General features: G+C 39.3%; 1 protein-coding gene across 9 annotated transcripts in view; it reads left to right on the top strand.

Annotated features, from left to right (window-relative positions):
• The window catches only part of ACACA (acetyl-CoA carboxylase alpha), a 279,886-nt gene that overhangs the window by 154,071 nt on the left and 100,400 nt on the right, over nt 1–25,415 (top strand). For 8 of the 9 annotated variants that reach the window (XM_032428663.1, XM_032428660.1, XM_032428658.1 and 5 more), the window contains 10 exons: nt 4,137–4,160; nt 6,824–6,967; nt 7,731–7,827; nt 8,747–8,854; nt 13,096–13,152; nt 13,394–13,438; nt 20,333–20,374; nt 21,433–21,648; nt 22,410–22,565; nt 24,719–24,922. In XM_032428663.1, the coding sequence (XP_032284554.1) occupies nt 4,137–4,160; nt 6,824–6,967; nt 7,731–7,827; nt 8,747–8,854; nt 13,096–13,152; nt 13,394–13,438; nt 20,333–20,374; nt 21,433–21,648; nt 22,410–22,565; nt 24,719–24,922 (1,093 nt within the window). The remainder of the gene's footprint in view (nt 1–4,136; nt 4,161–6,823; nt 6,968–7,730; nt 7,828–8,746; nt 8,855–13,095; nt 13,153–13,393; nt 13,439–20,332; nt 20,375–21,432; nt 21,649–22,409; nt 22,566–24,718; nt 24,923–25,415) is intronic. The other variant, XM_032428659.1, reaches the window with a different exon arrangement.

The following is a 25,415-nucleotide window of genomic DNA, read 5'->3' as shown; positions in this document are numbered from 1 at the left end:
GTGTTTAGCTGTTGGTGGGTGGCCTGTGGACCTTCTTCTTATGAGGAAGGTTTTGAGGAAGTTTAGAAATCAGAAGCCTTCCATGTGACTAAAGAGCAGCCTGCTGCCATTCTTGAGAATTCTGATAATCTCTGACACCCAGAGATTAGAGCGTTCTTTGGATCGTACTGAGACACTCAAAAGTCATCCAACTTGTAGCATTTTTTAGCGGTGGGAGCACTTGGTTGTAGTTAGCAGGCCAGAATGAGCTATAAATAAATAAAATCCTACAGTGCTTGCTTGCTTCATTCAGGGTAGTCTGCTGATAAGATGCAAGCATCTGGCAGAAGAGAAGATTCTCAGCAGGTTTAAGTGCTTACCAAAGTGCTTTCGTGTATCCATGGCTCAGCTTCTAGTCTCTGCTGTGTTATTTTGGCACTCTAGACTTGTAAGATTGGAGAGCCGGGTTTAAAACTCTCAATATATCATTAGGGTAGCCCAAGGTCCCTTCTTGTCAAAGAAGACTAGCTGATTCCAGGGGGAAGGAAAAGCAGAATCCAGAGCACCTGTAAATCCCTGTAGTTTTGTGCTGTGGGTTTGTAGCTAATTATACAGCAGGCAACAGTAATATGCTGTAGCTCTGTCGGCGTACTTGTTTCAAAAAGAGCAAAACCTTCCAGCAGAGCAAAGAAGGGGCTGTGAAAGAGCTGCAAATGAATGAAGCAATGATCATTTTATTGTAAACGAAAGCTCTACAGTGGAATTGGGGCATCTGAACTGCAAGGACGTGGTGGGGGAGATGCCAATAGAAATACATGGTTCACATGTGTTTTACAGCTCTTGATTTGGATTCTCCTGCAGAAATATAGTCACACAAGGAGACCACCACTGGTCACAGCCAGCCAAATTGCTCTTTCTCCTATGGTAGTGCTGTTAGCGACTGCTAGTAGGTTAGTCAGCCGACCTCTTCTGATTCTGCTTTGCTGCCTTATTTCAAAAGATTTGCCCTGTACTGGCCTGCAGTCACAGCTTGATGTAACCACTGCTTGTTTGCATGCATCCCCATCATTTTCATATAGGGTCTTTTTTTTTTTTCCCAAGTTAGACGGCGAAAGAATCAGGAGCATTTTTATATGATAAAAGATTTATGTAGGGCCAGCTAGAATTGAGCAAAATGAAATTCAGCTGGAAGGGATGGTAAAAGGCTGAGAGAACTTGTGACTGCCAGAGAAGTCAGTGTTCCTTAAATAAAGAGGGTTCAGCTAGCAGGCAGCAACTCTGACTTTGCATTCATATTGAAGCAGGTCTCCAGCCATTGTGTGCAGGCAGATCAATAAAATCAGAGGTGACTTAATGCCAAGAACCTCAGAATGCAAAGGATTTCTCTTGTCCTTCTTTAAATTTAGTCTGTATTGATGTGGAATGCTAGCCTCAGGCACAGAGATGAGAAAATGCTAGGTCTAGAATCTGGTTTATGACACTGTAGTGAGCAGCGTCCTTGGAAAACATTCCCTTTGCTTTCTCAGTTATCACATCTGTAAAATGGAGCTAATCTGCTGGAAGGAAAATGCTTCCAGTATTTATCAAAACACTGTGAATAAAGATTCATTATGATAAGTGCTTCCAATAGTTTAAGCAGCAAATGTCTAATGAGAAGTGAATTTATATCCCATGTATGTATTTGAAAATGCAGCTGACTGCCTTATCAGAGATTGAGTAGTTTGGCTATTTTTACATGATGAGTATGCAGTGAAATGTTGGTAGATTTGATTTTATTAAAAGCTCTATAAATGGAATATTAGACTGCTATACAGTTTCTTCCTTGGTTGTTCCTCTTTATGCAGACCATGGATCTAGCTTTCTAGTGTGTCACAAGTGTGCGGTATCCCACACTGGTCATATTCTTAAATTGAGCAAAGAGCCCCTGTCTAGGGCAACAAAATATATAGATGATCATTGTGGACATGGTTAAGTATTTAGCTGGTGATAGAGTTAATCCTTCTTTCCCTGCTCATCTCCTGTGCAGCCCCACAGATTCTTATTCTGCCCAAGAGGATAAGCTGCATCTAAACTTACGTCTTCCATGAATGATTTGGGGCCATTCTGTTAAACACTGGAGATGCTGGGAGTTTTTCTTCTTACCCCATGCTGTGTAGATGGTGCAGGTTCCTATAACACAGCAGCAGGGGGCTCCCTAGGAGAGCTTTGACAATTGCTGATGAAGAAGTGCCGGCTTTTTGTTGGGGATGTTCTTTTCATTCAATCCGGGCCCTTCTCTGCTGAAAACTTGGCCCTCGTCCTGTGAAGACTCCCGAAGGGATTATAGTGCAGCTACAGAAACACTGGCACCACTTTACTCATTTAAGAAATTGGTTATCAGTTGAGAGAGATTATACTGGTTTCCAAATTCCAGAAACCTGAATGAATGGAGCCTGAGATTGCTTTGGTTGTAGGATTCTTCTCTCTGAACTGAGGTTCATGGTAGGAGGCTGTGCGGGTGTTTTCTTTAGAATCCTCGGTACCTTGAAAGGAAGACTTTCCAATATTCTCATTAGCATTTACTGTTAGTTTTCTGCTTAGCTACAACTCCCTCTGCCCTAGAACCTGTGCATACTTTTTGTTTGTTGAGGATGGCCCCTGTGCATTGTGACTAAGGAACTCATAAAATGAAACCCATTCCCGTGAACAAGAGGCTCAAAGAATCCAAATTGCAGAGGTGCAGGTTTTTGCACTCCGAGGTTGCTCTTGCTGCCGTATGAATTGCTCTGTGATACAGGTTTGATGCAGAGAGCATTGCTACTCACAAATCACACGAGGTATACAGTTTGTGTGCAGTGATATGTCACAGCTTTTTATTTATATGGCCAGCTCAGTCTATTCTGCTCCTTTCACTGCCATGGAAAGTGCATCATTTTCCTCCCTCTCTCCTCCTTCCCACATATCATCAGCACCACCCACTATGTTCTGCCCATTAAGTTCTGTGTGTGCCAGAAAACCCCAACAATGATTAAATGCTGATAAAAGAATGTTAGAAGGTTAAGATATCAACCAATCAATGCCCTTATAGTACTCCTAAATTGTGGGTGGTAAGTATAACTTTGCCCTTTTAACATTGAAAGTAAGGTTTGTGGGGTGTTTTTTTGTTTTTTTTTTTTTCAGTTGAGGAAATGACTTACGTCAAATTAAGAAGGGGGGAGGGAAAGCCTTGGTGGCAAAGACCAAAGAGAATGCAGGAGACTTGCTTTGCAGTTTCCATTCTTACCCTAATCTTTCTTTCATGATATGGGCACATTCTTGGTCAGGAAACCCTAGGGCTGGCCAAATTTAGGTACTGTTTTATTTATGACAGGCCTAGAGTTTTTGAACTTGTAATAATCTTAAAAAGTCATTATTACCCTAAGGTCGTTTAGTTTTAAAAAGTATAAATTACTTAATTTTAAGAAAGAATATCACTCTAGTCATTGAATCATTTATCATTACATTCCTATATGATTTTCAGTTTTTTTTTAAGCTCCCATAGGCGGAGTACACTCGTTTCCAGCACCACCACCACCTCTCACCACCTCCCTGGTCTGTGGGAGGAGGAGCATGGGTAAAGAGGCTTAGAAAAGGTAGCTGGGAATCCAGATTCCGGGCTACTTTTCGTTGGAGGAGACTTTGTGAGTTCACCTCATATCCTGGAAAAGCAATTAAGGTGGGAGGGGCTGTGGAATCAAGTTCTCTGGACTTCCTTACAAAAATTTCAGTAAAACAGGAGCAAGAAAGAGGATTCTGTAAGAATCGTGTCAAGAATGACATTTCATGTTGAAGCTTAAGATAATATACCATATCCATAAAGCTTAAATTAATTTTCATGAGGCTGTGTTTTATCACTACTCTGAGTTATTTTTTTTTTGTAATAAAGCTATTTTTAAAAATCCATGGTAAATCTATTTTGACCCTTTCCATCAACAGTTGCTGTGCTGAGGTAGGTCAGGAGGCATGCCTCTTTGGAGGCACCCTGGGGGTTAAAGGGTAATGAGCACTTAATTATGTCTGCTGAATACCAGAGCACCCAGACTGGAGCTCCTCATGACCGGTCTGTATCTGCTCTGACAATTCTTTTATTATGGCTTTCACTAATCTACCAGTAACTAACTGTGGTTGTTTAATTACAGAGGGAACATCCCCACGCTAAACAGGTACCGTATGTTTAGTTTCTTTTCCAATTAAAAGCACCTCTTTTGTAACTTAGAATAGTGAAATCAGGGAAAAAATAACACTATATTTGACAAGTAATATGCTGTCTTCTGCTAGGGGTTCCTGAGCTCCCCTTTAGACATACTAAATTATTCTTCCTTGGAAAACATGTCTTCAGCTTTTCTTTACTGTTCCAGAAGCAACACTTGAAAATCCTCAGTATGGAGAAGCCCCCCTTCCACCCCCCCCAGCCTAGCTGTATATGACGGGAGTTGTCTGCCTGATGTTCAGCTTTGCTGTAAACATCTTCTTCTACTACGTTCTCTGCCTAGTTTGGGCCTTTCAAGGGAGAAGGCTTTAAGGTTACTCCTACCCTGGCAAATTGTTCACAATTTTTTTCAATTTTTAGTTTCTCAAGTTTGCTTCTCCTTTTAGAAGAATGTAAACGCCGGAATAGCTGATCTCATGTTTTATCAGTTTGTTAGCTTTATTAATTTGTTAGCTGCTTCTCTAAAGTGTTACAATGTTGTGAGAGTCAAATTTTATTTCAGACCCATGAGATTAACATTCAAAAAGTGAGTTTAAGTTTTGATGTGTGTAGCCCTGTGAAGAAGTTTCCAGGCCAATATAACACATTTTGGTATTTTGAGTTCCTCCTGTTTCTGAGCCAAGCAAGGCAATACAATGCAAGTTTGAGAGGATAGCCGTTCTGATTGGAATTGAATCTACAAAATGCCAAAGCAGTAATAAGTGGGTGGTGAGCTCTTTGTAGATGATCAATTATACATTGAAATATTTATAGGCTTATGTTTATTTTGTTCCTCTCCCTTTCAATATTAAGTAATCAAAACTGATTATAGCTTTTAGAGTCCAATTTGGACGGGGAGAGAAAAGGGAAGTGCTTTGGTTTGGTCTTTGTGTCTGCCTTTGGAGAGTGGGCTTGGTTCATTCCTGCCTGCCAGGACAGCCATGTCCTAGCCCCTGAGCAAAGGAGAGGAGGGGGAAACTGAATAGTGGCTGTTTCCCTTGGGGTTCAGGTGAGTGAAAAAGACACTTAACCCCATGTTTGCCACAAACACAGCCTGTTAGCTTATTCAGAGGGAGTTCCCTTTAAGTGCTATCTGGAACCCTTTTATCTTTCCTGTCTAAAGCCAGGCAGGTAGAAAAGATATAATGCCTCACAAACTTGCTCCTTTAGTAGATACATTTGGTGATCCTAGAAAAGAGGATGGTAGCATTTCTGAGTTCATATAACTCCGAATCCCAGTTTCTAGTGAGCACCACGTGTAAGCCTTGCTTGATGTGTGTTTCATTTGTTTGTTTCATTCATGGTATCAATGGTTTCCTCTCCCACTCTGCCTTTCTATTCTCTAGTACTGTCAAAAGATGAAGTGCCTTTCTCATAGTCGTCATTTGCCAAAGGTATAAAAACTTGGAGTGTCAGTCTCTATAGTCTGTGTGAGCAGCACTCCCATCCCCTGAAAAATTCCATTGCCTTTTATAATTACACTCTGAGTAGAGTACAGTCTGCATCCAGACCTCAAGTCCGCGTTGCTGCCTCTCTCCCCCTGCAGCTCGGCAGGTGGTACACTTCGAGGAGATTTTTGAGCAGCTCCCCAAAGCTCCGGTGCCTTTGCCTCGCTCTGAACTTGATTCAGATCAGTACGCCGGTAGCGGGTCAGGCAAGTCCTGAAGGCGTCCTTCACTTGGTCCTTCCTGACAGGCTGTCCTGACTGACTGGGCATTTGGAAATACTTCCCTGTATGACTTACCAGCACATGCTGCCGAGGTGCATCAAGGAATATACAGACCCCTTGTGTTTGTAGACTGAACAACTCAGTTCTCTTTGAGCATCTCCATTTAGCACCTGTTTGTCATGCTTACACATACTTGGAGACCCATGCTCTGCCCCTTTGCATCTTGCTGGGATTTATTAAGGGCTTTCAGTTGAAGATATGTTTCCTTTGGTATAGAAGTATTTAAATATAAAAAAGGAAATTTTGCAATTTCGAGTTGAAAAAGGTCTCTTTTTCAAAAAGGGAGGAGCTATATTCCTTATAACTGCTATCCCGATCAGCCCAGGAAAGGAAGAAGTAAATACCGTAGTAAAGTTTCTTTTATAGACTGTGACCTGTTTCTGTATGAGAAATAATGTTTCCTACAATGACTTACTAAACCATTCCAAATGACTTGTTGTACAAGCATATATCTATCTGTGAATACTTAAGGCATTTTTCTCTAGGAATTCTAATAGATTAAGTGTTGCCTCGTTACAACCCACTTGGCTTGCTTCTTTCCTTTTATAAGAGGGAATGTTTTAGGGAAGGGGAAGATGCAGGATGGTTTTTAACCCCTGTGTGCTATTCATTCATTAGACATATCATGGTTTCATTGTATTAAAACTGCCATGTAGTTCTTAGCTATCCTTAGATTTGTATTTGGAGAAATTTGGGGGTGCTAAAAATAGTTGGTGTGGGGTAAGCTCAGATGAAAGGGGTCATATGAATCCATCAAGACAGTCTTATCCACAGTGGGTAAAAAACCAAATCTGCTCTGCAACCTGACCCTACTTCAGAGTTTTCTCCTGTTTCTTTTCTCTATTGTTACTCTCCCAATCCTGTTCCTGCTTTCCTTGTCTAATGCACTTGATTGAATTACCATTTAGAATGTCCTTCTCCTCCAACCTCAACCACTATGGCATGACTCACGTAGCTAGTGTCAGCGATGTGCTGTTGGACAACTCATTCACTCCACCATGTCAGCGGATGGGAGGAATGGTCTCTTTTCGGACTTTCGAAGATTTTGTCAGGTAAGACACTGTGGAACTGTGTGCAAGGGGAGCCACGGGCATCTCTCTTTTGGGGTCTCCGATTTCTGCCAAATAAATAAAGGCCCTGAGAATCGCCATGAGCCAGCTAAGGAGATACAGCCCTTGCTGTATATGTCCTTGGAGAGGTATTGTTCTTCCATTTCTACCTCTTATTCAGGCTCTGCAAGCCTCTACTTGTTATATGAGCCTGGTCAGAAAAAAAGAAACAAACAAAAACCATCTTTTCCTTAGGAGCTAACAGAAGAAGCTGTCTGCTCTGTGATGAGTGAAATGTCAAGAGAAATTAAACACAACACCAGAGTGAGCCCCACCAGAGACGATACATCTTTTGATTAAATGCATTCAGCATCTATCTCTTGATGTATACTGATGCATTACCCTAGGGGGAGGGGTAATTACATTGGTCTGTCACTGCTCTAGTCCCAGGCTCTTTCTGTTACTTTAAGACCGATGATGACAGTGGTGCTCATAGCTTACACGTGGGGGAAAAAAAAAGCTGAAGATCATTCTTTTTTTTAAAAGAAAAAATATATATGGTTTATTAAAGTTTAAACAATCTATCCTCCTAATTTCTGCCACTTGGTGAAATTTTGCATGTCACCTCCAGCCACTGGTGATTCTATTCAGTTGACTATTGAGCACAGAGTAGGATAGATGCTTCTTGTGGACCGGACTGGCAATGGCAGCATTAGTTCTCTGCCTCTTGGGTTTTCATGGTGGGTGTTCCTCTGGTATTTTTCAGGATCTTTGATGAAGTGATGGGCTGCTTCTGCGATTCCCCACCCCAAAGCCCCACATTCCCTGAGGCCGGTCACACGTCTCTGTACGATGAAGACAAGGTATAGTGTGCCCTTTGGGAAACTGCTTTGTTAGTTTATACACAGGATTTGTAGTATATGCTATCTTTCTGACTTTGGAACATTATAGGGAAGAATTCATCTTTTTACTCTACTTTATATTAATTTTATATGCCTCATCAAAGTATTTTGGGGGGCAGATGGGATATAAATTCTAACCTAAAAAAAAAAAACTGTATTAATCTTGGAATCCGTAGTGAGAATAGCAGATGGGCTCAGCTAGACCCATTGCAGCTGCCTCTGAGTCTCTGAATGTTGTTTTAAAGACTTGAGCTGTGGTAGCTGTAATTCTTAGCAATGGCTTGTATGTTTGCAGAATGCTGCTATCGTAGTATTCAGGGAATTGTGGGCTTTAGATAGCAGAAAGTAAGAGGCATTTTGTTTAAAACTTTGTCCTTTTATTAAATCCCTTCTTTTCATTTCTCAGTAAACAGATGATTCTGTTTTTTCCCTATGAGGTTATTTTCCCATGGTTTGATACTTCCACTGTTTGATAAATTGTTAGGAAATATATTATGTGGGAATATGTTCAGATGGCTTCTTTCACTCATTTTGCTTCACATTCTGTGAAGAAATATGGCAAATGATTTCATTCCCACTTTATTGGCGAAAAAGTTGAGGATACAGTGGTCTTCAAGTTCATGTCAAGTCAAGATTTGAGGCCACCTCTAGTTAATACCTTTACTGCCTTATCTTTGAAAAGCTAGGTGTTTTACTTAATTTACTCTCTGTTGTGGATGCTAGGCAATGGTTTCAATTTGCTTATTCGTACTAGTGGGCAAACCAGAATGTCCTGTGGAGTGTATCTCTTTTTCAGGTATTCTACCAAGTATTGTAACTTCTCTCTGCCTCGGTATTAGCCAGCTTCCTAAATTTCTTTGTCTGTGTTCTTGAGTTACAGGTCCCCAGGGATGAACCAATTCACATTCTGAATGTGGCTATCAAGACTGACTGTGATATTGAGGATGACGGACTGGCAGCTATGTTCAGAGAGTTTACCCAACAAAATGTAAGTCCTTGGTTGGGTGGAAACAGATGGTGGCCGCTTTCTTGCTGGTGTATCCTACCCATCCTTTTATCAGTCGCTACTTATTAGGCCTGTCACTGATAATGGCTATGTCTTTTACATAGTTCTGCCTGTAGGGGTAAAATTCCAAAGTGATTTAATAGTACATAATGAATGTCTTATGTCAAGAAATATAGACCTCAAGTGTTCAAAATGTTTTAAGGAAAGTAAGTTGTGTTCCTAAATCTTTCCCAGAGCTCTGTCTTGAACTTCCATTCACCTGCTGAATATTTACCTTTGGTGACTTTACTCCACATGTCTAGGCCCAAACTCCCCTGAGTTTCCTTCCATGTCCTTCCCTTGCCTCCCTTGAAAATACCAGTTACACTTCCATCCTCCTTTCGATTTTTTTGTCCCTTGGATATCTTGTGTTGACATCAAATGTCATACTTTAAACCTAAATTTCCATCTTTTTCCTTCACCTCTATATGACTCCCCCAACCCTCCCCCCATCAGAAAAACCAAAACAAACCCAAATAACCAAACCCTTTACTCTCCTGGTCATTCAGAAATCATTGACTTCTTCCTTTCCTTGCTGTTCCATTAATCTACCCCTCTACCCGCGGTCTATACTTGTTTATTTCTATCTGGCCAGTCACCAAGGTCTGTGAGGTTTTTCTTTGCAGTGTCTATTACCCTTTCTCAGTTTCTTAATTCTGGACTGCCATCACTCTAGTGTAAACTCTTGCCTCACAGCTGAGGCACGGCAACAGGCTTACTTGTGATCCACCTATATTCCCCTCGTTCTTCCCCCAGTTTCCATTCTGCCTACCCCCACAAAATTAAATGTCCAAAATGCCCCCTTATCAAGTTTTTCTCCCACTCAGCAATGGTTCTCTCACCCTCACGATACATGATGTGACATGCCTTAAATTCTAGTTTCTGTTATATAATCTACCAGCAGGTGCTCAAGGGGCCTTAATCTACTTGAGCTTGAACTTTTCCCCACGTGTACAGTAGAGTAATTCCTGACTAATCCAGGCCTATGGGATTGTGATAAGGTGCAAATGAAAAAAATTCACATAGAAGTTCTTTATAAATAAAAAGTGTTATTACTGCTAATAAATGTATGCTGACCAATTAGAAATGCAAGGAAGAAAAGTACCTTTTAGTGAGGGCTACTCAAAGAAGTCCTCATGAAAGATAAAGTTTGAGACAGCTCTTAAAACAAGCAGGAGGAAAGGAGGGAAGGAGGGGAGGCTTGTGATGCCAGCTCTAGGGGGCTCAGATCTAGGTGCTTTAGGAAATAATACATTCTTGGTCCTGAAGTTGCTTATAGTCTAGTTGGAGGGAATGGTTAGGCATGCTCAAATAATAATCTGCAGTTATATTACTTTTTTTTTTTTCTTTTTTAGGATTCTAGTGATTTAATGCAGTTGTATTTCATTGTGACATGAAAGATGTCAAAGCACCTCTCTTCATCTGCCCTTAATGACAAGACCCATGTGCTTTCTTTGAATGGAAAATACCTAGCTCATAGTGCTTATTATAAAGAAAGAAGTCAGTAGATGTTTTTTAAAATTTAATTTCGCATTATAAACAATTAGTGCCATAGGCATTCACAGCATGCTAATGGTAGGTACTCAGGAAGAGATAGTCACTTTGTGCTTCACGTGAGCCTTAGCATTTAATCCATTATACTCTCACAGCACATAAACTGACTGGGAGACTGTAGTGCCCAACATGAAAAGGTATTTCCAGAGAAATGAAGGTACGGGACATGCCTGAGAATTTTTCTTTAGAAATTTACCTTCCTTCTTGCCCTGGACTAGTGACTGCCTAAAATTAACCTGAGACCAGTGACCAAGGTAACCTCAGCTGGAAGAGATCTAATGTTGTGTGTGGCTGCTGACTCTGCTGCTTGATGAAATAATCTGTGGCCGTTTCTTCCCAGGTTTTGAGGCATTAATTAATGCCTATATTTCATTGTTCTGACCTCAACTTTAGGCTTTTTATTACCCTCAGAACCAAGTCTTCTCTATCATCACACGTTGATTTAAAGAAGCAGTTTCCTTATTTTCACTATATATATTTGTAACATTAACTGGCAATAGGAAATTGCCTTTTCCCTTTACCGAAGGCACAGAGAAATCCAGCATCTTTGTGTATGGCTTTTTGGAAGGCTAAGGGTACACTGTGCTGACATTCTAAGCCTAGAAAAGCTATTCACTGCATCAGGTACTGTGCTTATCTAGGAATATTTGGCATTTTCACCTCCTTGTTTTGGGGGGAAAAAAACATAAAAAGGAAGGAAAAGCAATTAAAAAAAAACCTGAAGTCATAACTAGTTTTGTTTTTCAGTTCTTGATCATGCTCCTAGTAGTTCAGAAAAAGTTGTTTTTTTTTTAAAGCACACATTAAACTATCAAATAGGTTGATCCAAATTGTCCAAATAATCTTCTAGTCCCAGCATGTCTTTTTTTCTCTCATAGAAATTAGGATCATATATTTGTAAATGACTTGTGGAGGAGATTGAAGCAGTCAGTGTAAATGGAGTTTCTCCAGGTGCTGACGCCTAATCGCTGGGTAATAGCTGTGGACTTGCTGTGAGACCCGCATTATTACAATGTAATCAGAATCCTGTTGCTCTGCTGTTATTGTCAGCCACTTGTGGAATTTTAAAAGCAATAACAATTTTGATTTTAAATCATGGCATTATTAAAGTTATTTTCTTCCCTTGCCAGAACACAGCTATTGATGCTTGTCTTTGAAGGACTTGGCTGTAGTGGAATTCTTTGTTGGTGTTGGAAAAAAAAAAAACCAAACATTTCTGTTTCTGGGCATGCTGAAAGACAGATAACCACCACAACCCCCACTCGGCTCTGTTCTTTTAAAATAGTTTTTTTCTTATTGTAGTATCAATACTTGGTTATTTACACTAATGGGTATGATGCTAGTACAGATCATTTTAAAATGTTATTAAGCCAAAATTTATTCATGTTTGGCCTGGGGATTTATTATTAGAAAATTAATTTTTCCGGTTATCTTTTGTTTATGCTATTAATTTTATTACTAGGCAGTGCCATAGTGGAAATGGAGAAGTAGGAAGAAAATGGCTCAGGAATGTGCTTATTTATAAGAGGAAGCTAATTTGGATGTAAAAAATGCATAGTATCATGAAAGCTAAGAATTGACTTATGAACAATGGCTCTTGGTTCAGGTTATAGCAAGGGATGTGATCAAACTAAAGTCTGAATGTAGGTTGTGAAAGTCCACATATTTTTTTCTATTTGTGTTATTCGTATATTCTCTCAGGCCATTCAAATGGTGGAATTGCCTTTCTTTTTGTTGCCACATAGCCCCTCTTTGTTAGGGACCTTTAAAAGCATGTCTCTTACTTAATTTTTTTTAATTTTGTTTTATTATGTTATGTTAGTCACCATACAATACATCATTAGTTTTTGATGTAGTAATGTTCTTACTTAATTTATTAACCTGCTTCTTTGTCTCTACTTTGGGCATAAGTGAGCAGTACAGTATAGAGGAAGGCTTAGATCTGAAGGCCCAAGGCTCATGTAAGGGTCTATCTTGAAACCGCTGGTCTCTGTTGACTCCTGATGGACTGCTTGCCTGTGCCAAGTGAAGATGTAAATAACCACTAAGTTTAAAAGCCTGTTAAACATTGCTTTACCAGTTTTTAAAGAGAATCTTTTTAAAAAATACCTTCATGTAAAGCGGGGAAAATGTTTTAGAAGAACTGAAAAGGTCAGGACTTAGTTGAATTCTAGGAATGCAGTATCTGATGATAGGTAATATCTGTAAATAACAGTGTAGCACCTGAATTTTCTGTTTTATGGAAATTTCTTCTTTTCCCTTTACCTGATTACATTTAGCTTCTGTATCAGTATTAATTTTCACAGTTGAATACAGGCCCACCAGGTGTGATTTTATGAGCAGAAATTGTGTTAAGTTTCACCTTGATGTAAATCAGTCCTTAGAGAATTTAGGTGACTTCGTATGATCCTTCCCTACAAAGTTCTCCTTCAGTTTTGTCCAGATCAATATATGAAACCTAGTCCACTGGAGCCAGGTTGAGATTTATTTGCAAGTTGAAGGTACTGAGGCAAGATGTAGAGATCCAAAAAGGGTGCTTGCCCGATCAGAGCTTTATGAAGACCAAATGGGGTAAAATTGAAGATGAAAAGAGATCTCATCTGTTTTCTGTTTTACATGTTTGTTTGTAGAAAGCTACCCTGGTTGAGCATGGGATACGGCGCCTCACTTTCCTGGTTGCACAAAAGGTACTGGCATGTGAATGATGCCTCGCCAACGTGTCTTACGCTGCTGCTAGAACTTTTAAAAATAAAATATGGGATTATAATCATGTACTTACTTGTAGAACCTATGCAAATAAATAATTCTATAAATTTAATCAAGAAAAAAACATTAATTTAACTCATTGCCTTTTACTTAATTCATTTTTGATTCTATTACTGATTGCCAGCTTCTGTTTTTCCTTCTTTTCTGTCGTTCATTTGAAAGGATTTCAGAAAACAGGTCAACTGTGAGGTGGATCAGAGATTTCATGTAAGTAAAAGGAACCACAATGAAAGATTATTTACTGTTTTATCTGTTTGCCACTGATTATTTAAATATATAGAATATGTGTGAGTTATTTAAAAGGGCTGAACTGATGTTTGGTTCTTCTTTTAGAATGTGTTAAAATGAATCTTCCACTTCTGTAAGAGTGTGCAAGCTGGTGGTATTTTTTTTTAAGCCTATAATGAATTCTCAGTGTCACTCTGAGAAGTAGTTAAGGATGAACATACGTGTTTATCCAGATGACTAAGGAAGAAGCAGGAACTAACTAGTAATTTCTTCTGTGTACATAGTGAATAAGGGACTCAGTAACCAAGAACTGCCGGCTGAGGGGTGCCTGGGTGGTGCAGTCGGTTAGGCATCCGACTGTTGGTTTTGGCTCAGGTGGTGATCTCAGGATCCTGAAGTCGAGCCCCTTGTCAGGCTCTGAGCTCAGCACGGAGTCTGCCTGGGTCTCTGTCTCCCCCCGCACCTCCCCTCTGCACTCGCATGCTCTCCCTCTCTCTCCCTAAAATAAATAAATAAATCTGTAAGACAAAACAAAACAAAAAAACAACTGCTGATTGTATTTTGGGGTCTTGGCTTCTACCAAAGTTGGATTCAAGTTCTATTCTTGAGAATTCTCAATTCTGAAAAACAGTCATTTATTATTTAAAATATTTTAACAGAATCCAAGTTGGTGTTTTTCTTGTGTTAATTCTAGGAACAGGAAATAAATAAAATTTTTAAGCATTAAATTGCTTGTTCTCCTATTTAACTGAGTTAACTATTAATATTTATGAAATTAACAATTTTGTTGAAAAGAGAACTAAGTTAATAGCCTGGCATCTAAACTATGGTATATCCATGATCATACCTAGTATGATAGCCATAAGGTCAAAAATCCAGTTTACAATCAGGATGTCATTTTCTAAAATGACTGATTATAGTCAACATATTTCTTTAAAAATTGACCTAATGCAACTGAGTAAAATTCCAGAAGATATTAGGTTGGAAGTCTTAATTTTCCTGATAAGAATTTTGTTTTGTTTTGCTCTAACAATTAAGATAATTAAGTCAGTTTTCAAGCACTGCTCATTTGCAATAATGAAGATAGCTTTTGGGATTCTGGAAAGGACTTTCTAAATTCAAGAACCTATGTGTGATTGCTTTTATCGCTCTTTGTTTATTAGGTCTGTAGTACTTGACATTTTGTTTTCCTTCTCACAGTTCACCTTGTTGGTCTAGTCTATAGAGAAACAAGACACACTATCCTACAAGCTAAAGAGCTAAGATTTTCTGAAATGCTTTAGGAAATGTTGTGGACTGCACAACTCCCCTGTGTTATTGATGTCAGGAAATCAAGCGGAGTGCAGATATATATCAATCAATAACTTTAGATAGGAAACTAGAGGCAGTGGAGAAGTATGAGGAGCTTAAAGAGAACCCTGGGGCTTTAGGAAGAAAAATCAGGAGCTTAGAGTATAAAATTGATTCTTGGGATAGAATATGGGAGCCCATGAATAAATAGTATGGCTGGTAAATGCTGATCAGAACTAAGGTAGACATGCCAGACTGAGACCTGGGTTTGGGAAGAGTATTGGGCTGGGTTCTATTTTTTTTTTTTTTTTTTTAAGATTTTATTTATTTATTTGACAGAGAGAGAGCACAAGCAGGGGGAGCTGCAGTGAGAGGGAGAGGGAGAAGCACGGTCCCTGCTGAGCAGGGAGCCCTGTATGGGGCTCAATCTCAGGACTCTAGGATCATGACCTGAGCCAAAGGCAGACGCTTAACTGACTGAGCCACCCAGGCGCCCCTGGGCTAGGTTCTTAAGTCTTAATGTGATATTTCATTTCTCACTGACTTTGGAGTAATATAATATTCTGGGAAATAATAGTGAACTTGTAAAGTTATTTTCTTTTCCCTAATAGTTCAGATGGAGTCTTCATGTCTATAGCACAGAACTGGTTTCCTATAATAAGCAGTCCGTGATAAATTAAAACCCTCCACTAAAACTTCTAAAAAGCCAAAGTGATTAATTCTCACGGGCATTATTTTTCTTTTGTACTTTCTTACCTCTGAATCTATGTCATGTCATAGAGTGTATCTACAGCTTTAAAACTTGTTGTTTTTTTTTTTCTCTCTGCTATCCAGTAGGTTAAATAGGGACTTATATAGGCAAAATCTTCTAGGAAATGAGCCCAGCAGCTGGTGTTCCCAGCAATCATTGTCCGGTTCCTATTTATAGTGGCATCAAGTGGGAAATCTGTTAAATTATCAAGTGTCTTGTCACGAGTGTAGGAAAGTTTGCTTTAGGACGTAGAGAACATTAAGGTTTAGGTGTGGACTGGATTTTCTCTGAAGAATTGAATGGCAGAGGAGTTGGGGTGCTTTTATGTTAGGCTCCTTAGAAATGATTAGTGGTTATGCAGGGGGCAAGGCCAACTATTACTGAGCTCCGTCCAGGATCCACAATAGCCAGCAAGCCTTGGCAGGAGTCGTACAAATCCAGGGCTCACTGTCATGGTACTGCTATGAGTTCCTCTGCTGGTAGTAGCTTGCCATTCATGAAGGATGCTTAGCCTTTGTCATGTCATTTGATGTGTGCTTGCCCCATAGTTAGTGTAGTGTGAAAAAGAGGAAGCTTTCTGGGAGTGTTAGAGATGAATCCCTTGATCTCTCTGGCTTCTTGGTAATCCACTGTGATGTATGCAGCCTCCCCTGTTCTACACTGTGAAATCCCTATATTATTGAATAGAAGAGAGAACGTGCACATGAGGGGGCAAGGAGAGGAGGAAGGTTACCAAGTACAACACTGGCTGGTGTGGAATGAGGCCGCTAAGCTGTTGCATTGCCCTCTGGCTGCTTCAGAACCAGAACCAGCCCATGAGTGAGACAGAGGAGAGATTCCTAGAGAGCATGTATATTGTTAGGTCCTTCTTCAGATGCCAGTGAAAACTTCCTTGTCTAATCGCCACAGTTCCCTGAGAGCTGAGCACTGGAATGTCCGCTGCTGCCTTTAGTCTCTTGGAGACTCTCTTAGAACCCGGAGCCTGTCCTTCCAGGCTGGCCCTATCCACCAGCAGTAAGGAGGCTGAGTCTCCAGGCTGTTTCCATGGCCGTCTAATTAAATCAGGTGCCCAAAACAGGACCCAAATAACTGCTTAACATGGATATTTACACAAAGTTTGAGGCCAACCCATCCTTGTAAATATCTCCTCCATATTAAAAAAAAAAAAAAAAAAATGAAGCTTTGAAAGCAAAAGAACAGGGTCTTTGAGTTTCTGTAGCTGAATAAGCTGTCCAGTTTTATGTAGTATTTAAGTCTCTTAGTTTCACTCACATTTCAGATCTACAATTCCAGAAAGTGCAGCAGAAGGTGCTGTTTGATTGGGATGTATTATGGTTTTTGAAGCTTTCCATATTTTTTTTTTTCAGTGCAGTTTTGTTAAGGGTACTAAAATGCAAATTTTCAGCATTTCTTCTGATCCTTTGCAACCTAAACAAAAGCATTAGGTCCAAACATGGTGATAAGATTCTAAAAATCAGTTTTGCATCTAAGTTTCCTTTTGCTTCTTGTTTGAAAGAATTTATGAGATTTAAAAAATTCTGCTAGGGCGCCTGGGTGGCTCAGTTGGTTAAGCGACTGCCTTCGGCTCAGGTCATAATCCTGGAGTCCCTGGATCGAGTCCCGCATCGGGCTCCCTGCTCGGCAGGGAGCCTGCTTCTCCCTGTGACCCTCACCCCTCTCATGTGCTCTCTCTCTCTCTCTCTCTCTCATTCTCTCTGTCTAAAATAAATAAATAAAATCTTTAAAAAAATAAAAATAAAAAAATAAATAAAAAAAAAATAAAAAATTCTGCTATTAGTCACCTAGGAGATAGTTGTAGTTTTACCAGTTTTGTAGGAGTGATTCCCACTTTAAAATGGTTTGGATTATTTGGGCGTGAAGGAAGAACCCACTATCAAAAATAGTTATCATGGTTAGTAGTTCATTTCTTTTAAAAAAATTGGTATGTCAATTATATCTCAATAAAGCTGGGAAAAAATTGGTAGTTTTGTTTGCTAGTGGATCAACTATTAGTTTTTCAGAAGGTTTGGTTTGGGGTTTTGTTTTAATTACAGTCTATATAATTAGTTCTCAGCATGTTGAGGTAAAAGAGAATTGCACCAGCAAGTTTCCAATTTCTTCATCTCATTAGGTTTTTAACACGATTATTAGTATCATAATCAGCTATGATGTTTTCTGTTGCAGGTTTTCACATTCTCTGATTTGCAGGGTGTCTTGATTGGCTAATTTAGGCAAATTATTTTGATTGTCTTGATGATGGTTGGCTGATTTGAACACAGCAGGGGTATAATTTCTTCCTGAGAAATGTTGCATTCTTTTGGTTTTTGGTACCAGAACACTAAGAGGGTTTTTCTTTGTGTACATTCAATTATGATATTTGCCCATAACACTAGTAGAATGCCTGGAAAGCAATTACATTAGTGATGGAATAAGCATGAATGCTGTTAGTGCAAAAATTGGAAGTTTCAGGATGAGGTAGGGTGAAGGAATTTACTACAACTATAGGTCCAGACTTCTGCATTTCTTCTCTGTGTTTCTGTGATTTTTTGAGCACCGAAAGAGGTGACTTGCTATAAAAGTCTTCAGAACTTGTATAGCTTTCCAAGGATCGCTCAGTAATCCTGGTTTCTCATCGCACAGAACTTCTGGCCATCTCCTGTTCTGAATGCTTCACACTTAAATTGAGGACCTCACTGTGGAACTAAAAAATTTGCTCAAAAGTTTAAAAAGAAAAAAGTTTGCCTGTATCATCTCATAACACTTTTTCTTAACGAAAGTGGTTTTTTTATTTTGGTAGTCTTTGCCCATCTCTGTCAAGAATTAGTCAGCCTCTTTCATTATTTGTTGTAAATTTGTTCCATTCAGACTGTTTGCTTCCCATGCCTTTCAGTTACTACAAATTTTCTTAATTGGCTGAGTAGTAAAGACAGTGTTTTTTGGTTACTATTGTGATGTTTTTGAAGAAAAATGATTTTGATCCTGCATATATACACACTTGAATAAATGGTACACTAAATAAATATTTTAATTAATTAATAGTTCTGGCAGAATAGGGTGTATGCTTAAGAGACTTTATTATGATTTTCCTTGCCTCTTCTTTCAGAAAATTTTATGGGAGGATTTTATTACCTTTCCTTTTTTTGACCTGTGTTGCTTTTTTAGCTAATGCTCTGAAAGCCATACCTCTCAAGAATAAAACCAAAACTAGGCTATATAAAGCCATGAGCATGAAATCTACTGACAACTCAGCTGAACATCTTCCTGCTTAACCTTGAAGTCATCCCCATGTTCTTCACTATCATTCAGGGGAATTATTTAGAACAAAACATCATCAGTAAAAGATCAGTGCTGTGTAAAACCCACTTTCAAAGGGCTTTTAAAGACCCGAGCCTGAACAGGGGATTTCCTGGGCTTGCTAAACAAGCTCCTAAAAGCCTGTTAAATGCAGTTTTACAGTCAAAATGCCAAGGAAATAGAAAATGATTTATTAACTGTGTAAGCTTTAGTTAGGTATGAGGTGTAAATACCTGTGGAAAGTATTCAAGCTCTCAGTAAATTCAAGAACCACAAGTTTTCAGCAGGAGTTTTGCTTTATTTGTTTTTTTCCTTTAAAGCCTTAATTTCTGTTTTTTTTTATCTCATCAAGAAGTTGTCTAAATAAGGAATTTGGATTATGACAAGAGTAGAAAGGTAGGGCCCTACCCTTGAGAGAGAGTGGTAGAAATGAAAGGGTGTGGGCTCTGGCAACAGAGACTCAAGTTCACGTTCTGGTTCTATGATCCTGGGCATATCACTTGGCCCCGGCTTCCTCAGCTGTAAAATGGGTCATCATCTATACCTGAGAGGTTGTTGAGAGCGCTTGTTCAATGGAACAGCACATAAGAGCGCCTGCCACCTAGAAGGCTTTCGGTTCATGTTTCCTTCATGCTTCCTAAAGCTCATTGAGGGATATTTAGGCAGCTAGCTAGTCCTGGTCTCTCTGCCTTGTACCAATAAGTGTTTGATTATATTGCACTCATAATGAAGAAGGTACCTGATGAAACCTCCTATAGAGGCCGATAGTAATGACTTGATTCCAACACTGCTAGTAGAGCCTCCCATCCGAGAAACAGGGGTATTTGGTGTTAATAAGTTAAATTTCAGAAACTAATGGACTCTGCTAATTGAATTTATCTTTGTTAATTAATAAGGTTCTAGGAAATTGGTTGCTTTGTTGTGTAATGCCCTGCAAAAGAGCAGTAAGACCTAATGACTACAAGTTCCCTAGTTCCGCCCCATTCTCTCCTATACATAGAGTGGTAGTGACCAAAGTAACATCTTATACTTTTCTTTGTCTTGAAATATTATTGTTTAAACCCTTGGAATTATTGACTTGAGAGGGAATGTGGACAAAAACATGGATTGGGGATCCTGTGCTATCTGGCTGGTTTACATTTTAAGTTTCTTAAGGAGAAACTTGGGAAATCAGTCCAGTGACTACTTTTGCAATGCTGCAGCGTAAGGGTATATTAGTTTTATTTGCCAGGTTGTGCCAAAAGCAACACCTGGGAAGATTTTTTTTTTTCACTTGGGAGATGAAAAAAATTTTTTTTCCTAGGAGAGGGTAGCTATTAAAGTTAGGATAATAGTGTGGTGATTTCATATTTGGAAGTGGGGTCAAAGTGGTAGCTACCCAGAGGATCATTCATATTCCCCAGGCTAAGCTTAGGTAAGGAGCATGTTTTCTAGGAACTGCCTTCTAGATGCTTCACTGTTTCTATACTTACAATGTGTTTATCCCCAAAGAGCCATATCTGTGAAAGACTGACACGTTTTCCTCTTCTTTAACACAGAGAGAATTTCCTAAATTTTTCACCTTCCGAGCAAGGGATAAGGTAAGGACTGATTCCTTCCCACTTTTTTTTTTTTTTTATCTTCATTTTGTTCTTAAAAACCCAAGAATGGCTTATTTTTGCCATGTGCTCTTCTTGCCATTCTCCTTTCTCTAACTGAACTTGTGCTTCCCTTTGCCTTACATGTGTCTTGGAACTAAAGAAGACTCCTTTCTGAAGGAATTTGGTTTAGGAAACAATCAAATGTATCCGGAGAAAGCGATAACTTTCACAGTTCTCCCTACTCTTTAGGATGATCCTAATGATATGATATTAAAGGACTACTATACTTAGTAGTAGTATTCTTGTCACCCACAGACAGTTCATTTATACCCAAGTCTTGTTTATGTGCACTTTTTTTTCAATTTTGAAATACAGAATTTCAGACCATGTTGGTTTCTTCCTGTTACGGCTTTGACTCTCCCTCTCCATTTACTCAGTTGACATGTGCTCTGGAAGAACAATTTTATTGCAACAAAACATGCAGTAAATGTAAACATAACTTTTAAAAAAGATACATAAATAGTTATATATCTATAGGGATGGAGAATATTCCAAAGCCAAATATTTTTACTTTTAAAAATTATATGATGTTTATTTGTTGAGTATTTCCTGTGTCATTTATACTGTGCCAGAAATAAGAATATAAAACCAGGCCCTGCCTGTAAACATTTTAGTTGGGTAAACCCAAAACACTGGTATGTGAAGTAGATACTAATATGAAGCAGTCTGTGGTTAATTATCAAAAATGAATTGTATAGACAGTAATGCAGTGAGAGTTCTGAGGGAATTGGTGTTTTTGTTTGCTTGTTTTTAATGGTGAGCATCACCACTTGTAAAAGCATAAATGATGAAAGTTTGGGAAGTAAATAGGCACTTCAGTCCCTAATCTTATGTAAGCTATAGCATTACCCTTGTATGTAGCTCATTTTTTGTCGCTTATTTGCACATCATCACTTATGTTTCTGTTTTCAAGCATCTCTTTTTACGTACATGTTCTTCATAATGTAATTTTGTAACTGCCTCTTGTGGGCTCTTTTGTTCTCCACTTTTGTGCTCAGTTTGAGGAGGATCGTATCTATCGTCACCTGGAACCTGCCCTAGCTTTCCAGTTAGAGCTGAACCGGATGAGAAATTTTGACCTTACTGCCATTCCATGTGCTAATCATAAGATGCACCTGTATCTTGGGGCAGCCAAGGTGGAAGTGGGCACGGAAGTGACAGACTACAGGTTCTTCGTTCGTGCAATCATCAGACATTCTGATCTAGTCACCAAGGTGGGTACTGTACTTTGGTGGGAAGTCATCCCTGAGGGAAGGGGCAGAGAAGCAGGTGTTGTTGAAAATCAGGTTTCCATTTTTTGAATCAAGACTCTTATTCTCATTCTTCCCACTCTCCCGTATCCGGCAGAAGTCTGAGAGTGCTTTCTCTCACAGAAATAAATATTCCATATTATAAAGGGCTTTAAAAAAATTTTTTTTTCTTGGTAGTGGGGAAGAAGCATGAAAGCACTCACTTGAGAGAAGCAAAAGCGTCTTAATGGAAAGATCACAGGGAGAGTTAGGTGATGATAGAAGATGAAGAGAAAAGTTAGAGATGGCCCCGTTGTAAGCCCATCTAGACATAGGGTAGTTTCTGTGTACAGCAAGGCACTTCCTCGCGTGTTAATTACTGCATCCCATAGCTATACCGTTTTCAGCTTTTACTTTCCAAACAGATTTACTTTCTAAACTGCTCTGTTTGCCATACCTGAAAAGTAATCCTATTGGAGGTATAGCTTTGGGGATGCCCAGCATGTCCACCTGTTGGAAGGAAATGGCTTGCTAGGAGGCAGGAGGAAGGGCTGCAGGAACTCTTTATCTGACCCTTGCCTGCCCCTGCCACCTATAGTCATTGAGCCGACTCTAGGGAGAAAGGTAACATCAGCAGGTGCTTTATGATTCATAACATACTACTACTCAAGTTATTATAATTTTCCAGTTCTTTATTGACTCTTCTAAAACACACTAATGTTGGTGGTGATTTTCTTCTTGCATAGGAAGCTTCTTTTGAATATCTACAAAATGAAGGGGAGAGACTGCTACTAGAAGCCATGGATGAGTTGGAAGTCGCTTTTAACAATACAAATGTTCGCACTGACTGCAACCACATCTTCCTCAACTTTGTGCCCACGGTCATCATGGACCCATCAAAGGTACATTTCTCCTTAGCTTCTCTTCCAGCACTAACAAACACAAGCAGAGAGATTCATCCATATTTATTCTCACTTGGACCTGGGAACAGGTACTCTTGGCCAGCTAGTTGAGCCCTTGATCTTTAAAGTTTACGGAATGCTTGTGAGACAGGGTTTCCAGGAGGGTGTCAGAAATTCAATATAGCCACTGAGAGCAGACATCAAAATAGAAGGTGGTATGATGTTATCTTGCTGGTCATTTATAAGCAGTACAAAAACATAAATTTCTTTCTGTTATTCCATGATATTTGTCATCATAGTGGTCCTGTTTTTATATGATTCTGTAGGATTTCTCATCTGGAATAACTTTGCTGTTATTGGGCCTTTTGGCAAAATTGCTGCTGCTTTGCCCTAACTGTTACTTACCTGGTGGCCTTAGGGAGACAATACGCCTTCACAGAGTGTCTAACCTGTTTCTCTTCGGTATTTTTCCACAGGGAGAGAATTTGTTTGATGAGGAATTTTCACATGTATTATGTATGTTTTCTATCCTGAGGTTCTCTTCTAAAATTCATTCCATATAATTGAAGGAAGGAAAACAGGGTGATTCTGCACTTGACCTTTTATCCCAAGTGTAATAAAGACCGGCTGCTCTCTGTATTCCCTCTAACCTTTTTCTACCATGGTATTGTGGAATTTCGTTAGGAGAACCAGTATTCCCCCTTCTCAAGATCAGTTGTAGGCATGGACTTTTGCTTTTTTGAACTTAATTTCTAAGACCTGAAAAGTCACTTTCTGCTTTTTTTTTCCTTCAAGACTCCAAATGACTGATAGGTTGCTTTACTCTGTCAGGAAAACCAAGGACCACTCCCTGAGTATCAAGTCTCATCATCTAGTTTAACTAAAGGTTCTCTTAAGCATTCTGGGACTGATGAGGCTGGAATACTGAAAATGGAAACCATATAACTATATATATTATATATAACTATATAACATATATATTTTTAGGTTTGACTTAACCATTTCTCAGTGAGTTGTTTAATATCTGCCTCTCTGCCTCCGCTCTAAATATCCATACACCCTAGCTATGCATTTCCAGTCATAGGAGCTGTCAGTTTCCCAGATGTAGAGATTGTTGACTTTTATTCCCTCGCGAAAAGAACAGATAGATACCTCTTGGATAACAAGCAAGTGTGGGACTAGAGAAGTCAACTCCTTGAAATCCATTCTAATCTAAGATTCTGTGGTGCGAAAACAGACTGCAGGGGTGGCACATACTTCAGAAGAACTGTAAGAGAAGGGTGGTAGAAGATATTTTTGATATTTTCTAAGTTGAGAAAGCATTTTAGATACTTCATTTAAGAAGACGTTAATTTTGAGTAGTATGTCCTAGCTGCCTACAGCCATATTGGGAAAACAAAATTTCACTTTAGAATGTCAGTAAGGAAAAATCCCATCTAAGGCCATTTGGTTAAAATAACTTGCCTAAACCTGAAAACTAGGAGTGCTAAGCTGCCTTGGTGTAAGCCTTAGAGAAACTATGGAACATCCGCCTCATCTACTTAAATCCCAGTTGGACTTGGCAATGACCAAGCTTCAGAGCCCTGTTTAGAGAGAACATTCTAGCCCCACCTACGAATTGCCTCTCTTTAATTTGTGCAGTTTACCAAGAGGCATGTATTATAAAGTTTAATAAAATTGTATAGGAAAAAACTCATGGTGGTAATTGCTATGATGATTTAAGGTCCTGTAAGTGCAATGAAACATAGTTACCATGCATATAAATGCTACTTAATAGCTATTTAATTAGAGATTTTATTCTTATTTGGGGCTTTCTCTTAAATCCCATGGCTTGTAATTTTAGATATTTCAGATATTCGATATAGAATATGAATATCATTGGGAAAGGGGTAGGGAGTTGCATAGATTAGGGTGTTGTGAGCCAGAGAACCCTACTCAAATGCCAGGCTGGCATGAAATTGTCCCTGACTTGTTCTAAGCGAGAGTAGGGTTGGGGAGAAATTATCTTACTTTTTATAAAGAATACATGTAGTGCCCATCTCCAGAAACCAGCACCTTTTTCCATTCCTTCTTTCCCAAAGATGGGCAGACCTGAAAACAGGTTCTAGTTACAAGGTGTTTAAGTTTTGTGCTTGGTGATGTGTCTGTGACAGATTGAGGAATCTGTGCGGAGCATGGTAATGCGCTATGGAAGTCGGCTGTGGAAATTACGTGTCCTCCAGGCAGAACTGAAAATCAACATTCGCCTGACACCAACTGGAAAAGCAATTCCCATCCGCCTCTTCCTGACAAACGAGTCTGGCTATTACTTGGACATCAGCTTGTACAAGGAAGTGACTGACTCCAGGACAGCACAGGTACAGCGGTCAAGCAGGCTCCTCAGAGTTTTGATTGGGTCCTAAAGATGAGCTACTTGTCCTTGTTAGGGAAGACCCAAACTCACAAGTCCCATTGCTTCACGTAGTGGAGTTATCCTTTGTCAGCTTAAATGGTCACATGAATTTGAAAAACTTCATTTGCCTTATAAGATGTGCGTGTGTTCTTAATCATGGTGTTATGAAACCCTCAATCTTTTGTGACATACTGATGAGCCCTAACAGATGCCAGATGAACCTGACTCCAGAGGTAATTCTGCAGTTTAGGGTTCTTTTTTAGAGGGCTCTTGAGCTACCTGAACTACCTTGTCTTGTCTGGTCTGATCTGTCCTTCTTCCTGTTTTCAGCCTAGATAGTCTGTTCATTGGCAAGTAAAGAAAAGAGAATTGTTGAAGTATGTCACCAACTTTGATTTTAAAGAAGGAAAATTTCAGTGTAATATAATAGCTTGAACAATGTCAAGCAGTGACTTTAT

This window comes from Phoca vitulina, unplaced genomic scaffold (genome assembly GCF_004348235.1).
Source record: "Phoca vitulina isolate PV1807 unplaced genomic scaffold, GSC_HSeal_1.0 scaffold40, whole genome shotgun sequence".
Lineage (NCBI taxonomy): Eukaryota > Metazoa > Chordata > Mammalia > Carnivora > Phocidae > Phoca > Phoca vitulina.
The sequence above is the reverse complement of the archived record's forward strand: the minus strand, read 5'-3'. Positions and strand labels throughout refer to the sequence as shown.